At 42.5% G+C, this 17,750-nt stretch overlaps 2 protein-coding genes across 2 annotated transcripts in view; both read right to left on the bottom strand.

The window, feature by feature from the left end:
• LOC133118954 (NACHT, LRR and PYD domains-containing protein 12-like) overlaps positions 1-17,750 on the bottom strand; it is a 687,468-nt gene that overhangs the window by 649,026 nt on the left and 20,692 nt on the right. The gene's annotated exons all lie outside the window — the stretch shown is intronic.
• The window catches only part of LOC133119287 (NACHT, LRR and PYD domains-containing protein 12-like), a 64,323-nt gene that overhangs the window by 26,723 nt on the left and 19,850 nt on the right, over positions 1-17,750 (bottom strand). The window contains exons 5-6 of the mRNA XM_061229816.1: positions 8,599-8,772; positions 4,951-5,134 (exon numbers count right to left, since the gene is read on the bottom strand). Of these exons, the coding sequence (XP_061085800.1) occupies positions 4,951-5,134; positions 8,599-8,772 (358 nt within the window). The remainder of the gene's footprint in view (positions 1-4,950; positions 5,135-8,598; positions 8,773-17,750) is intronic.

Raw genomic sequence — 17,750 nt, forward strand, 5'->3', positions numbered from 1 at the left:
ACCTGAAGGGGGTGAAGTTCCGAAGATGTAAGAGACATTGCCCATTCCACACTGCAAGGAGACATGCGGGGATGCCTGGAATGCGTCTGCTTCAACATGAAGACAACGGACTTTGGATACGAGGCTCCTATAGAGGAGTGGCTTTTGGGACTATTGGTTGCATCAGTGTTTTGTTATTTAATTTATTGTTTTTATATTAGCACACTGCGGATGTGCAACTGTCTAAAATGAGGTGGCTAACGATGGAGTGAGGCACGAAACAGGCAGATTAATGTTGGATAAGCTTGCTATGTGTGTGGCTTAGAAGCCGCAAAAGGGGGAATATTATATAGAATATTTTCCATAGTTATTCCTAGTTATTCTATGTTTATCTTATGAATCAGTATGATTATCTTATGTTATTCTATGTATCAGGATGAGCAAAGTAGACAAATTATTTTCTCTTTGAACATGTTATCGTTTATATGATAAAAGGAGGGATTATGGAAGAAAAGTATAATATAACCTAGGATTTATATATCCAGATATGTATTCTCATGCATATAGTCAGAGGACTGCTTAAAAGAATAAATTGTTCATGTGACAGATAACCAGAAAAAATGTAAGGGAGGGGTGAGTGCTCTCCTCAGCGTACGTCATATAGGCATATGTGCAGGAGATAGGGCAGAACACTCTCCCATTGGTAGGTGCGCTCATGGGCTTGGTTGATGATAAAAAACAATGAGGAGGATGATAGATGGGAGACCAGTTAGTACTTGGTACTCCCTACCATTTGATACCTGGATATTAAAGCTGTATGGGTTAATTGAGAGGCACTTACGGGCTAAGATTGGCTTAGTGCGAGGGGTTGAAGGGGGTGTCGAGGACCCGGCCCTAGGCCCCCCTGATGAGAGATTGACGGGGGATGGGTTAGGAAGGAATGCATTGTTAACCCCTCGCACACGCCATCGAGGTGGTAGTAAGAACGCCCGTAAGAAGAAAAATATGTGGTTCAGAGATAATGAGCAGCCATACTTGTCAGTAGAGGAGTCTGAAGTCGGGGGACTTAGATTTAGGGTTTTAAGGAGCAAAGTTAAAGTTCTGACTGAGAATACCCCAACCCTACAGGGGAGGGGCACAATGCCTGGCTAAAGAAAAAAAAAAAGGAAAACGGAAGGGATGTCAATACCGAAAGAAGATTAAGAGGCTTCAAGGGCCTTCCTGATTATAGCACAAATAATTTATTGGATAGATTCAAAGGACTGACTATAGAAGAGTTGGAGGATGATTTACACTCAGCTATTGGCTGGATGTCCTTTGTAGGTCCCTTAAGGCGCCACGGAGAGGGGCACCTGAAGAGTGTGTTGAGATGGTGGAGGGCACTAACTTCTGGCTTGTATGAAGTCAAAGTTTGGAGAGAGTCCAAGGAGAGATTATGACAGGGAGACAAATACCAGTGATGAATAGGTTCATTAAAAAATTACATAAGAGCTAGTGTTTTTCCACTCGTATATTGAGATGGTGGAAACTCCAAACCAGAGGGGCACATGAGATAAAATATTGGGGAAATTTATTTTGAGGTATGAGAAAATGACAGTGGGAAAAACAGAAGTGATGAATATGGTCACTAAAAAACAAGTTGCATAAGAGATAAATGTCTTCCCGCTTGAAATATTGGGGACATTTCTGATCAAAAAGGTACACTTTTGCATGCAAAAAAGATATATAAGGAATAAGCTTTTAGACCTTAGGATGGGATCTTAGAATTTTGCTTCAGAAGATATCTACGAGCTGTTGAAGAGAGAGCAACGCAGGACAGCTGTAGTCATGCTGGAGTGGCGCGCTCCCTCTGCGCGCCACTCAGCCCAAGAGTTGTGGCAGCGGGACTGATGTCGAAGAGGTGTTCCTCCACGCTACAGAACACCTTCCTGCTGGACCCATGCAAGAACCTGAAGCCTCCCCCCCTAACCTTGGTGTCAGTGAGGAGAGGCATATGCTGCGGCTGCACTGCAAAAACCCCCGACGTGTTCGAAGACATACCAGTGCACATCCCATACAACAGGCAGGAGAAGTACGAAGCGCAAAGTCACGTCTTTCGAAAGTCTGGGTCCTGATCCTGCCCCAGATTCCCAAACCAATGCAGCTGTTCAAAGAGCTCATCAACTGCAAGGAGGAGGGATCAAATCCCGCAGAAAACGAGATGACTATATTTAGGGCATGAGTGGTAATTATAACCTATATTACTTATAAAAGTAGGAAAAGTAGTACATAGAAGCTCAACGTTATAAGTTTCCTTTCATTTTTATGTCTTTTATTTTTTAGTAAGATATATACGATATAAATAAGTAGTAGACTTTAGGGGTGTTCGTACCCATTGTATTAATGGAAGTTCAGTAGCTTTTATCTCCGTGAAGGGGGAGCCATAAGATAAGGTAAAGGCCAAAGAGGAGGATGGGTATTTGAGGGGTGTACCTTGACTTTTAAACATCAGGGTGGAAAGGTAAATTAGAAAGAGCTAAAGGGGTATATGTAACTTGCATGTGATCAGCAAACTGAAAGATGATATTTACACTGTAATCTGTATAACTATTCTTTTGATTGATTATAATAAAGTATATCTTACTATAATCATCAGTGATAAAGATTCTTTAGAGGAATACATTGAATACAGGACATCGTATACCAGATTTGCATCACACCCTTCACTTCGAGACTGGGCTGGAAGTTCAGTAGAACTTACCAGGGCTCCAAAACGTTCGGAGTACTTGAGTTCGTCCCCGAGACACCTCCTCGTGGGGTACTGCTCGTGGGAACGTGAGGTCTGAGCTCGGCAAGGGGTCCGTGGCTCACGACAATACCCTCAGTTTAAAGACAACAGTCTGCACTTTAACGCCATCTTTCATTACACATGCACTGGAGTGTACTTGTACTACTGTCCAAATACTAACGGCTGCACTGAATTTAGGTCAGGGCGGGTCTATTCACCTGTGGTACCTTCTCTTAAGCAATGTACCACAGGCAAATAGGGAAAAAATCTTTACCTTTTGTATCTTGACACTTTTTGAACATTTGAAAATTCTCATGACGAATGGAAAATGCATAAATTCACACTTATTTCTCAATGTGGATGAAGTCAATTCAGTGAAATTTCCGATTTCAATGTGATGAATGACTCAAAAGCTCAAGAACTAATATTAGTTTTACTGAATATTTATTGAACAGAAAAAACCTGATGTATATGCTGGAAAATGCCCATTTTCCCCTGGTTCATGCCCACACCTTCTCATATCCTGGAGCTCCAACTGCATCTCACCACCCCTCAAACTGCTCACTATACTTTCCCTCATTTGAACTTCTTGCCTTTCCAGCTAGTTTTGATTTAACTAAAACCGGTTCAACCTATTTGAATTCATCTAATTCACTAAATTTCTGTCTTATCCATCCTACCTTTAGACCTTGCTGGCCAGCAGAGGATAGGCTCCACTTCAAAAGCCGGGTTTCTCCTGAGCCTCTGTTAGAGGGTTTTAGACCCCAATGGGGAGTTTTTACCTCATGTGCTTGCTATTTGGCCCAAGTTTTTGCCCTCTGTAAACTTCTTCTATAAAATGCGCTACACAAATTAAAAAAATTGAACATTTGTGATTGCTTGTGTGTGCACTGCTTGCTCGGCTCTGCTCACTCTGTGTGTGTGTGTGTGTGTGTGTGTGTGTGCGTGTGTGTGTGTGTGTGTGTGTGTGTGAGTGTGTGTGTGTGTGTGTGCGCTTGCTGTTCTGTGCTCTGCGGATGATCACTGCTTTTGTACTTGGATTCCATCAGATGGAATAAAAGCCTATTATTCAGCACTTTGCTGCAAGACGCCTGATTTTACAAATTGGATTATATATTTGGTAATTGGACTGATAACTTGTTGGCCTGGGGACCCACAACAAACCCTGAGGGGCCCCTGTGCTGACTGATCTTAGCTCTGAGAGGAGCATTCTCCTTCACAGACTGGACATTATTAGTGAAATAAAATTACCCTCTTGTTATAAAGGTATTAACACCCATATGTTTCAGTTTCTGAACTAACATCCAAGGCAGACAAGTCCTGTTCTGTAGATGGGAATGAGGTGTACTGTATTGTGAGGAGTACAGCTCCCCTTCATCATTACATTCCATTACATTATTGGCATTTGGCAGACGCTCTTATCCAGAGCAACGTACAGTTGATTAGACTAAGCAGGAGACAATCCTCCCCTGGAGCAATGCAGGGTTAAGGGCCTTGCTCAAGGGCCCAATGGCTGTGCGGATCTTATTGTGGCTATACCGGGATTAGAACCACCAACCTTGCGTGTCCCAGTCATTTACCTTAACCACTACGCTACAGGCCACATCAGAGAGTGGGGTACAATTAAGGATTTGATAACAGTTCATAGCAGGTAGTGAATAGTGGAGATGGATGAAGACTGTAATGTGTGACAGACCTGAAACATTTTACTATGCAGGTGGTCAGTCTTTTACCACATCAATCAGACATCCAGCATCCAGTCATCACCTGTGCCCTGATACTACAGACTCCACTCAAACCTTACATTCTGGTCAGGAAACACTAACCTGCCAACCCTAAGACTCATCAGGTTTTATCCTGCTTTTCTTTGCTGTGATAGAGGAGTAAGAAGAGAGGGATGAGACTAATGTGGAAAAAGAAAGGATGCCAATGGACAGAGTAGTAAACTAAGAGAGAAAGAGCTTTTCATCATTTCACTGCATTGAGCCATAATCACTAATTCTATTTAGTTAAGGTCACACAGAACACCGCACTACCCACCCCAGTCTCTGTAGTTTACAGTTTGGACTCATCAGTCCAGCACAGAGCAGCTTCACTCCTGTATCTCCCAGGTTATTGCTGCTGAGGTCCAGTCTCTGTAGTTTACAGTTTGGACTCATCAGTCCAGCACAGAGCAGCTCCACTCCTGTATCTCCCAGGTTATTGCTGCTGAGGTCCAGTCTCTGTAGTTTACAGTTTGGACTCATCAGTGCAGCACAGAGCAGCTTCCCTCCTGCATCTCCCAGGTTATTGCTGCTGAGGTCCAGATCTCTCAGGGGTGAGTTTGATGACTGGAGAGCTGAGGCCACAATTTCACAGGACTTCTCTCTTAGGTTACAACTGTGCAGTCTGTAAAGAAGAATTAATACATTATAGAATAAAATGGTTAGGTAAGATGTAAAAGATAACATCTGTCAGAGTGGACAGTGAGTTAGTTTGCAAAGCTGTGGGACATTTGGCACAGTTAATGGTAAGATGTAAAATATAACACATCTGTCACAGTGGCCAGGGAGTTTGCTTTTTTCCTTTTGGTTTTCTGTGACAGACTTCCCACAGCATTGCAAGCTAACACAGGTAAACACAGACTGACATACATACGACATGCTCATATCCTGTGGGCTCCCTACATAAACAAAAACTTGGCACCCCTGGTTTAATTTTGTGCTGTAGCTGTACCCAAGTACAAGTGATTCCTTTTGTGTAAGTGTCTTTGCATGTCTTTAGTTGTGAGGCGTGGCAGAACTTTAAAATATATCAGATACATTCAGCTGATCCTGTAACTGTTTGATGTTCCACATTTTTTCGGTAGGCCTATTGCATCACCAATGTCTTTGACTGTTTTTTGTTTTTTTCTCTGCCCTTAACAATGTTTTTAATGGCTTTCTTCACTTCATTTGGCACAATTCTGGTCCTAACAGAAAAAAAGGCAAAAACAGAATCCATGGCACTCAAAACAGAAAAAAAGCTAGTAACAGAATCCATGCCACTCAAAAGGCAAGAATCAAGACTACATACTGAAAGCTCTCACTGCTTCAGTTTTTATAGATTTGTTTTTCTAAACTCAATATACCATAATGACAAAGTGAAAACAAGTTTAATAATCTTCATGATTATCCAGAGAATCTTTCAACAATAAGCTAAACTATTGAAGTTGTCTTCTTCCCTACAGTGCTACAACTCAGTTGTAATAACATCAGTATGTATGTTGTACTCAACTGTAATATCACTTCAAGGAATCTTCTGCTGCTGTGTTGGCTACCTGTGACGTGCTCCAGTCCACTCTCTCCTCTTCTGACCATTCGCTCATTTGTGCCTCCTCCTCACCTATTCCTCCATTTATTTACACATCCTCACCACTTCTCACTTCTATCTTTCTGTTTCTTACCGCTCTTCATTGGCAGTTGTGCTTTCTCTTTTATTTCTGTCTGCCTTCTCTCTCCACTTACTTTTAAGAAACTCATCTGGAGACATATTCACTTTTAAACATTTTCTTGACTGAGTAAGTTATAAACAACCTAGCTAACTTGCAACATCTAATTTTAGATCGATCCTGTACCATTTTAATAAACTACTTCACTTTCTGAACATGATCAGCAAACCTAAACTTTAGGTTTAAAATATTACGGTCAGATGAGGAGTTCCTTTATATGGATAAATTAGCAACAGACCTGTCAAAGATCCATCCATCCATTACCTTAACCCGCTTATCCAGAACAGGGTTGCAGGGGGGCTGGAGCCTATCCCAGCATACATTGGGCGAAAGGCAGCAATACACCCTGGATAGGTCGCCAGTCCATCGCAGGGCACACACACCATTCACTCACACACTCATACCTATGGGCAATTTAGACTCTCCAATCAGCCTAACCTGCATGTCTTTGGACTGTGGGAGGAAACCGGAGTACCCGGAGGAAACCCACACAGACACGGGGAGAACAGGCAAACTCTACACAGAGAGGCCCTGTCTGACGGGGATTTCGAACCCAGGACCTCCTTGCTGTGAGGCGGCAGTGCTACCCACTGCGCCATCTGTGCTGCCACATTCTAAATTGCCCTGCTTAATTAGCAAGTTGAAAAAAAAGGGCTTGAAATGTGGGTACGCCACTTTAAGCATAAATTGTAATTCATAAAAAAAACGTTTATGCGTACATTTAGGGAAACTTTGACCCATGCGTACGCACATTATGGAGGCAGAGGGAAATAGTGACCCTGCAGGCAAAGTAGTGAAATACAGACAATATGTTCTAATGACAATTTCACTCAAATATTTGGACTCCATATCACATTCAATTAATTTTCATACTGGACTTGGGACATCAGTTCATCCACACTGATTGATTCAAAGTGTTAAGCAATTCCACTATTTGTGAAAGGGTTATAAAAGGGCTGGGTGATGCCTGTGCGCAATGATGCGCAATGGCTGCTTTAGGGGCTTTGCCAATGGCAGGCTTCAGATGGAGAGGGTGTTCAGGGACCCAAGATGATGACTGGCTTATGAGCCGATTTTGTTGATTTTGATATCATTGAGCCTCGTCAAGCCATCTGTGTGGGATGGCATAATTGGAATGACCCAACGATACATACGGTTTCCCTACACTGCAGGTGAACAAGCCAACGCCAAAGCGCAATTTACAGCGCGTTCCCAAATGTAATCAGTGCGATCGACTGCACTCCTGTCACTGTAAAAACACTACACGAGGTAGGGATGGGACAAATAATCAGTTTTTGTAAACTGATACAATCCCACTTTTTAAACAGTTAACTGTGTAACCGACGCTGTTCCTATCTTTTTCTTTTTATAAAAACTGTACTGACAAATTTAATTGCATTTTCAACTTTATTTTGGGCCATCTTAGAAGTTACATGTCAACACTGTAAGTTAGATAATAGCCTAATTGCCAAATTAATGGTTTACATGTACATTTTCATGGTGCAGTGTAACCTCACAGTTGCAGCAGTCTAGGCTAGTTCAGTCCACATATTTTACTTCCAGGCATGCTGGTCGATTGTGTGTCATTTAAAAAAAATGCATTGGTTAAAATAAGAATTTGTCATGTTTTCATCCCTCTTCCCAATGGATTCTGCCAGACAGACTTGATTGGCATTAAATCTGTAAATATGCTGCTGTTAAGAACTTACAGACAGGGTTGCGCACTCCGTTGGAAGTGCAATATTTGCCTGATATAATATTACACGATAACATATAATGAGTCTATTTCACCCTAGGCGACTGGTAGAGGATACAAGGAATTAAAGCAAAGCCAGGAGGAACTTATCGCTAGCCAGAATAAACCGCAAGGATTTCCTGCCTACACAAAGCAGCAGAGTGTGTTATAATCATTTAATTCAAGGAAGAATATAGCCACAGTCAGCACAAAAGTCCTGTTCTGTAGGTGGGAATGAGCTCTTTACAGTTCATAGCAGGTAGTGAATAGTGGAGATGGATGAAGACTGTAATGTGTGACAGGCCTGAAACATTTTACTTTGCAGGTGGTCAGTCTTTTACCACATCAATCAGACATCCAGCATCCAGTCATCACCTGTGCCCTGATACTACAGACTCCACTCAAACCTTACATTCTGGTCAGGAAACACAAACCTGCCAACCCTAAGACTCATCAGGTTTTATCCTGCTTTTCTTTGCTGTGATAGAGGAGTAAGAAGAGAGGGATGAGACTCATGTGGAAAAAGGAAGAATGCCGATGGACAGAGTAGTAAACTAAGAGAGAAAGAGCTTTTCATCATTTCACTGCATGGAGACATAATCACTAATTCTATTGAGTTAAGGTCACACAGAACACCGCACTACTCACCCCAGTCTCTGTAGTTTACAGTTTGGACTCATCAGTCCAACACAGAGCAGCTTCACTCCTGAATCTCCCAGGTTATTGTAGCTGAGGTCCAGATCTCTCAGGGGTGAGTTTGATGACTGGAGAGCTGAGGCCAATATTTCAAAGGACTTCTTTCTTAGGCCACAGCTGTTCAGTCTGTAAAGAAGAATGAATCCATTATAGAATAAAAAGGTTAGGTAACATGTTTGCAATGCTGTGGGACATTTGGCACAGTTAATGGGAAGATGTAAAATATAACACACATCTGTCACAGTGGCCAGGGAGTTTGCTTTTGGTTTTCTGTGGCAAACTTCCCACAGCATTGCAAGCTAACACAGCTAAAGGCAGCCACAAAACATGCTCATGCTCATGCTCCAACCAATTACCTTCAATTACCTTCATTTTTCAGCCAGCTCTAGAAATGACATTGGTTCACTGCTGTACTTGAGCACAGTACAATCTTTAGGATACACTTGCAGTCTGAAGTTGTAGCTGGTTCATATAAAATTGTCTGATCAAGACATAATTTAGATAATGAAATAATTAAGAGCAGAAGTTGGCACAAAATCTTGAAGTGGATCGGTCCTTGCTGTGCACCCCTGCTCCAAAGGCACTCAAAAGCCAAGAATCAAGACTAGATACTGAAAGCTCTCACCCCTTCACTATTTGTAGATTTCATTTTAAATGGAAGAAATTGCCATTTCTACACTCAATACTCCATAATAACAAAGTGAAAACAAGTTTAGAAATCTTTAGATTATACAGAGAATAACTATTGAAGTTGTCTTCTTCCCTACAGTGCTACAACTCAGTTGTAATAACATCAGTATGTATGTTGTACCAAACTGTAATATCACTTTAAGGAATCTTCTGCTCCTGTGTTGGCTACCTGTGACGTGCTCCAGTCCACTCTCTCCTCCTCTGACCATTCACTCATTTGTGCCTCCTCCTCACCTATTCCTCCATTTATTTACACATCCTCACCACTTCTCACTTCTATCTTTCTGTTTCTTACCGCTCTTCATTGGCAGTTGTGCTTTCTCTTCTATTTCTGTCTGCCTCCTCTCTCCACTTACTTTTAACAAACTCATCTGGAGACATTTCTGGAGTTAGTTATAAATTAGCTGGCTAACTTGCTACATCTCGTTTTAAATCTATCCTGAACCATTTTAATAAACTACTTCACTTTGTGAACATGATCAGCAGACCTAAATGATATTTGCTAGCAAGCCCTCAACTTAACTTTATAATTTCACTGAAAAGAACATGTAAACTCCACACAGAGAGGCCCTGGACCTCCTTTCTGCGAGGCGATGCCATTTTCCTCACATCTCCAAATCTCTCTCCATAAAACCTTTGCTCTGTGTAACTATCTTCAAAAGGAGTCGATAAATCTATACACAGCTCTTGAACTTATAGACAACTGTGAAAATCACTTTAAAATATTACGGTCAGATGAGGAGTTCCTTAACATGGATAAATGAGCAACAGACCTGTCAAAGATGGCCGGATCAAATGCATGTGACAGGTGGGGCATTAGGACATGAGAGTCTTCCGTCAGTCACCTGGTTTACCTAGACAAAGGGGATACGTCACTTTACCTGTGCTGTTGTTACCTGTCTTGCGGTTGTGCAAAAGGGAAGCCAAGCAGCGCGGAAATCAAATTGCGAAAGTATCTTTTTCTCGCGGTTATTGGTGTAATGTACGAATTGTAAGAATTGTAAATTCGTGCAGCCTGGATACTTTTTATCAAGTAAGTCTCTGTGTCAGATTCACAAGTAAAACTAGAACATGGAAGGCTTATAGTTCGACAGCGTTGGTCATAGTTTCCCATGTTTTATGTTTCAAGCGCAGCATTGAGTGGATGGCGATTTGATGCAAGCAGAGAGAATTGTCGGAGGAAAATACTGAAACAGGGTAAGCGGTTTGTTCCGTCCCATTCTAGGTGAACATAAGCTTGCCATGTGGTTTGGGGTTGTGTGTCAAAAATGAGGTTCTGATTTCTTCTTTATTTTCGTTTAAAATTATTGAGGTTGGGGTTTGCGTGGCAGCGGGAAAGTAATGTAATTAAATCTAACTCTTATTCTTTTGGTGTTTTGTGTGTTCTCCTGCTCCTGACTATGTAAGAGGTGGCGCGCCTTCAGTCACTGTTTTTCCCTGATTTATAATTTGAGTATTTTATTATCCTCTGATTTAGTAACGTGCCTTATCACCGCTTAAGATGCATATTCAGGAGCGTGTAATAGCTGCGGGTCCACCAGGGGGTGGCGCATTATGAAAGAGGGGAGCAGGTGACCTGAATCGTGGGCCTCCTGAATGGTTTATGAACTCCGACTTGTCGCTGTGTTTTTATTGTATGTGTCTTTTCAATTCCTGCAAACCTACTTTGGGCTGGTACCTTGGTCAGAGTGCAATAGCTCATTTGGGCAGATAGTATCTCTGTGTGATATCACTACAATTTGCAGTGTAACACTGATGTAATTGGTTGATGGTGTATTTTGTTTGTTTGCCTATTTATTGTTACTTTACTATTCATTCACTACCTCTACCTGAAATTTACACAGTGTGATCTTTGAGAGTGCAGACTGCTCTGCATAGTGTTTCTGCTTCGTCATTAGTAACTGTGCTGACCCAATTCTGTACATTGAGATATGTCATTTTCTAAGAATATCAGCGTCCATCTGATTAACCTGATTAATTTGATTGAATAGCACTTGTGTGGGGCTCATCGGTGATTTTAGTAGGGTTCTCTCTCCCCTTATTGTGAGAGTGGTGTAAAAAATTACTTTAACTGTAGCTGGCGGTCGAGCTACAGCAGGCCAAATAGAGAATATGCCGATGTTCGAGTAAGGAAAAAAGGAGAGGGTTTGATGAGTCAACTGATGAGCCCAGGTTAAATCCTCAGTACAAAGTACAGACATACTTCCAGGTTCTTGACGCGTTCATAACACAGACGAAGATGAGATTTGCTGATGTGTGGGAAATGGCATCAAAATATCAAGCCCTTAACCCCAAGTATTTCTTCGCCTGAGATTCAATACAATATATAAACGAGCTAGCAGCTTATTATGGTGAAGATGTCTGTGTGTCAGATGTGCATCATGAATACTGTTCCTTTCGGGACATATACCAAATGCCAATAATGTAATGTAATGTAATTTACGAATTTCAGCACACCTCGCACCCTCCGGTCAAGCAGTGGGTATAGCTAGCGGGTGACCTCACTTGAGGTAGCCGGACCAAGTTTTTGACTGAGCTTCTTCACAGCCAAGTGTTTTTAAATTATAAGAAACTAAAACATATCTTAAAGAATAATGGCTAAAATGTATCACTACTATCACACCAACCAGTTCACGTTATCTTAATCTGAAGTTACAGGTCACCAATATATAGCCTACGTGTTCTACGTTCTCCCAAACAACAAGTTGCATAGACGTTGCATGGAAACCACTGTATCCACTGTTTGTCTCTGTCGGATTCAGCGTTGAAAAAGGAAAGGAAGCCAAATTACATGTATTGTAAGGTTTTATTATTATTATTACAACAAAAGCACCATGATCAGGGGTGGTTTTAGTGATTTGGAGGCCCCAGGCAAAGACCAATGTGAGGCTGTTCTCCATTTTGCTCAAGGCAATCATAGCTAGTGAACAAAAACTATGTGGAAGCAGCTCTTTTCAGTTAAAGCCACAGCATGAAAGGACGGACCCAAATGAGAATTCTAACTGTTCTAACTGAAGAACTTCAAATGACCTTCAGTCAGCTAGAAGACAATATGGCAAGAAAAATATTAGAAGTATAGAATCTCTCATTCTTTCAAGACAAAAGTATAGTACATGCTTTTTGATGAAGCATTTGAGGGTCGCTCTGTGATGGTGGTGGTGCAATTGCTGCTGCTGGATGCTGAGCTGGAGCAGTCCGAGCGGGTGTCTGATTTGTGGTGGGCTGCTGCTGTCTGTTGTCTCTGACACTTTCCTCCCACACTGTAGCTGGTTCACCACAACCAGCAGAGGCACTGTCGCTAGAAGTTGTAGGTGCGGTGGGTGCACAACCGGCTGAGGCAGCAGTAAGTGACAGCCCCTTATTATTATGCTGCTTGGCCTACCGCCTGCCTGCCTGACTGATCAGCCCGTCACTCTTCATCCATTCTGCTGCAGATCCTGACCCCAGTTACCTGCATCTCCTTAATGCAGCCAATTCAGTGGGTAAGCCCTCCGCTCTCCCGCTGTGCTGATTTGTCAGTGGAGCTAGCAGTGTTGACCTGGGAGCTTGGCTGATGTGTCGGTGGAGCTAGCAGTGTTGACCTGGGAGCATGGCTGATGTGTTAGTGGAGCTAGCAGTGTTGACCTGGAGCTTGGCTGATGTGTCGGTGGGGCTAGCAGTGTTGACCTGGGAGCTTGGCTGATGTGTCAGTGGAGCTAGCAGTGTTGACCTGGGAGCTTGGCTGATGTGTCGGTGGAGCTAGCAGTGTTGACCTGGGAGCTTGGCCGATGTGTCGGTGGAGCTAGCAGTGTTGACCTGGAGCTTGGCTGATGTGTCGGTGGAGCTAGCAGTGTTGACCTGGGAGCTTGGCTGATGTGTCAGTGGAGCTAGCAGTGTTGACCTGGGAGCTTGGCTGATGTGTCGGTGGAGCTAGCAGTGTTGACCTGGGAGCTTGGCTGATGTGTCGGTGGGGCTAGCAGTGTTGACCTGGGAGCTTGGCATGGAGTAGTGACTGTCAGGCGAGGCTGTCTTTCTTGGGCGAGTTGTGGCCTTGATGTGAGCTACCTTTGCAGGATTGCTGATAGTATTTATTTTTATTTTTATTATTCCTGGACAATGATTGTCATCCTTGCCTTGCTCAGTTTGGTAATTGCGTGGGATGGCAATGAAGGTGAACATTGTTGGGCATGTGATTCTGACAATGTGCGCTCCCAGCTGGTCATCCTGTGTGGTGAAACTCAAACACAAATGGACTAATTGAGCTTTTTCCCAAAGTCTCTCAGCCAAACAAGCTGGGTGCATTCTCAGCCTCTCTGTTTTAAAAACTGAGTCACAATCTCAAACAAGTCTCATTCATATTGTGTTGCTTCCACAGACTCAAAGAGGACTTTCTCGTTCACTTTGACCAGACAGAGATGTGACCTAAGAGAGAGGGGTTGGCATAACGATCTTTGTAAAGTCCAAATTTCATGCTAATATCATACTTTCCAAAATCTGTTTGCAAACAGATATGGATGCGTTAAACAGCCTTTATTATACGGCACCGACGCGTTGCGGCACACAGGCCTTCATCAGGGTGAATAAGCAGAGGTGAGGCTCAGTCAGGTTTATTTGTTGACCCATGACGCTTCGGCTAATTACCATAAATATCGCCGAAATCCAATGCACAGGGCAACCCCCAAATACTTTAAATCTTACATAAAACGTATGTGACGTATGTAATATAGCGTCGGAAAAATCGCCAAACATAAATGAAAATCTATTAAATCTCATGTCTCGCCCAAAAGAAAAAAAAAACAAATCAAATTACAAATCTATTTCCTCATTAAGCCCTGGAAATACTGCAGCTATCAGGAATGAGGGCTGGAGGAACCATGCGCAGACTCAGGGATAACCAGAAAATAGCAGGTTTAATGAAGCAGGTGGATAAGGGGCAGACAGGGCGTAATCAGAGTCCAAAGAGCCAGGCAGGGGTCAAAACAGAAATCCAGAAATAAAAACAGACAGAACAGAACAGAGTATAAACGGACATCAAACAGAGGCTAGAACAGAGAAGAACCTTACACAGGGGGAAACAGAACTGACGAACTAGCAACACTGAACTGAAAAAGACAGGCTTTGTCACGGCAGGAGGACAGAGGAACCAGAAGCAGACACAGGGGTGTGGAAAAAATGGCAGATTTAATGCAAAAGCAGGGGCAGACAGAGCGGAGTCAAAAAACAGGCCAGGGTCAAAAACCAGGGGGTCAGTCCAACAAGGCAGAGGTACAAATATCCAAAAAGCAAAGAAGAGTCCAGGGAAGCAGGCAGGGGTCAAAATCAGAAAACCACATAAACAAGGGCAAGGGCAAGGGCAAGGGCAAGGGCAAGGGCAAGGGCTCAGGAACAAGGGCAAGGGCAACGGCAAGGAAACAAGGAGGCTAGAACTCGGGGAAGGAATCAAGGGCTCAGGACAAGAAAACAGGACAACACGAACTAGTGAGGTGCAACTGAAAAGGACAGGTATAAATACACTGGGGAATGAGACAAACTAGGCGGGGCATGGGAGTGAGGGCGGTCTAACAAATAAACATCAGGTGAGACACATGAAAGGGTAATAGGAGAAAAACGAGGGGGAAACGAAAATGCGGACTGGATTCACAAAGACACACATGTAATACAAACGGATCAGGACTAGAGAGTAGACAATTGCAGAGAATCAGGAGATGCAGAGATACAGAGAGACAGGTGCGAATACTTCGCTGAAACTAGGCGGGGCGGCCTGTAGCGTAGTGGTTAAGGTAAATGACTGGGACACCCAAGGTCGGTGGTTCTAATCCCGGTGTTGCCACAATAAGATCCGCACAGCCGTTGGGCCCTTGAGCAAGGCCCTTAATTGTCTCCTGCTAATCTAATCAACTGTACGTCGCTCTGGATAAGAGCGTCTGCCAAGTGCCAATAATGTAATGTAATAATGGAGTTACAGAACAGAATAGAAACTGGAGATGCGTTAGTAAGTTAGTTAAAAGTGATTTAAATTACAAATACCTTGTTAGTTAGTTTGACAAACATATTAGTGTGTTAGTAGAATTAGTATTGTACAAATTCTATGTTATTTGGGATTAGTATATTAGTGCTATGTACAAACATGAAATGGAGAGAAAGCAGGAAGTAAGGAATGCAAGATTGGAAGGAAGATTGAACCCCGGAACTACCGTAAACACCCGAATAGTGGGGCACGCAGACAAGGGACTGGACTAGTAAACATTCAGACATCACAGGGGAAGACGAGTGCAAAGACTAATGAATATAAACAGAACACCAGACATGAATATGAAAAATAATAAATTACAAGAATAAAGATAATAAACAATGATAAACTAACACACAGAACATAGGAACATAACAGGCTTAAATATACTAACAAATGAACTAAACCATTAACAGGCGTGGGTGCTGGAGAATAGATATTGAGACAACGTGAAACAGCTGGGACAAGACAAGGAGGAAATGCATATAAGGAGTGGGGGGCGGAGACACGCAACGGGGAGAGAGGTAAAACAAGGCCCGGAGACAAAGGAGAGAAGATAGGAAAGGGAAAAACAAATAGAAGGGCATGGATGTGACAGTAGCTTTAAGCTGAAAAATCCAAAATGTTTCCCGTTGTCAGACGGTCACCTATAAGTATGTGGGGGTTCCCCTGTGCTTTGGATTTTGGCGCTATTTATGGTAATGACCCAAAGAGTCATGGGTCAACAAATTCACCTGACTGTGCCTCACCTCTGCTTATTCACCCTGATGAAGGCCTGTGTGCCGCAACGCGTCGGTGCGTGTTTTTCATTTCTCGCCTATGCATTAGCCGTAAAATAAAGGCTTTTTAACACATCCATATCAAGAGCGCCTTAGCAGCCACCCTTTTCTTGACATTCTCATCACCCTTGTTCCAAACAGCACCTTGTTGGATTTTACTGTTTGCCACAGACGTGCTCCTCAGTTTTCTCCATTGTATTACTGTTGTTGGTTCCTATAGACCCCCTTCTGCCACCAATGAGTCTATCCTCTGCACTATAGCGAAATTATTTTGGTTGGTGACATGAACTGGGATTAGTTACAACCAGTGTCTGATGATTTTAACTCTTTGAGCTACTCTCATTGACTTAATACTGACGAATGTTCCCCACAAATCTTCTGCAAATGGTGTTTACCGTGCATTATTCATGAGAGAAATCGAAGGCGTTTTATTAGGCGTTATATATTTTTTAACATGACTTCTTTCTTTTTAATTGGAGCAGGATAGAACTAATCCCTGATGTTGAATCAGCCTGGAAATTCTTTTATGATGAGTTCATTACAATCATACATAGATATGCCCCGTCATGCAGGTACACAGTTCAGGGGCAGGATAACTCTTGGTTTTCACCAGAGCTCTCAAGTCTTAGTCGTGAATTTAATTTAGCCTGGGCTAAAGCAAGGAAATCAAGGTCTGATATTGATTGGCTTCTTTTTAGACAACTAGGAAACAAATGCGCTTCTTTCATCAAAAAAGTCAAGTCAGAGTATTACTTGTCTGTTACTACAACAAATCTAAATGATCCTAGAAAATTTTGGAAATCTGTTAAGTCAATGTCTGTGAACAATAACTCATGTTTTACTTCCTTAATGAATGATTCAGTTGCTGTTCATGATCAATCTGAAATGTTTTAATTTGCACTTCATATCTTCAACCCCTCTGTTTGATTCTGTCTCATCTGCTTCCATACATGCTGATGAACCTGTGTATAATGGTCAAACCTTCAGCTTTACCCCCTTTTCAGTACAGGAAGTGCACAAAGCCCTTAAAGCCTTAGATCCAAGACAATCTGCTGGTCCTGACCTTTTAGATGCTAGCTGTTTGAAATTGACAGCTGACATTATAGCTGAACCTTTAACATATAGTTTTAATCTTACCCTGGAATGTCACAAAATCCCAAGGATCTGGAAATCGGCCTATGTTCTCCCACTGTTAAAAGGGGGAGATCAGAGTCTTTTAAATAATTACAGGCCAGTTTCAAATTTGTCAGCACTGGCTAAAGTACTTGAAGCTCTTATTAGTGAATGACTTAACTTTTCTCTATACAAACGCTATCTTATCTACGTCCCAATCAGGTTAAGGAACAACACAGCACAATTACAGCAGCCCTGAAGGCTGTGAATGATATTACTGTTGGGCTTGACAATAAGCAGCACTGTGTCTCACTTTTTATAGATCTCTCCAAAGCATTTGACACAGTTGACCAAAGCATTCTGAAGCAGAGATTGCTTAACACAGCTCTCTCAGAGCAAGCAGTTGCTTGGTTTGCTAACTATCTTTCTGACAGAGCTCAATGCACTCGATTTGATGGTCTCACTTCAGATATGCCATCTATCCATAAGGGGGTGCTGCAGGGCTCAGTTCTGGTTCCCGTCTCATTTACCAT

This window comes from Conger conger, chromosome 19 (assembly GCF_963514075.1).
Source record: "Conger conger chromosome 19, fConCon1.1, whole genome shotgun sequence".
In the NCBI taxonomy this organism is placed as follows: domain Eukaryota; kingdom Metazoa; phylum Chordata; class Actinopteri; order Anguilliformes; family Congridae; genus Conger; species Conger conger.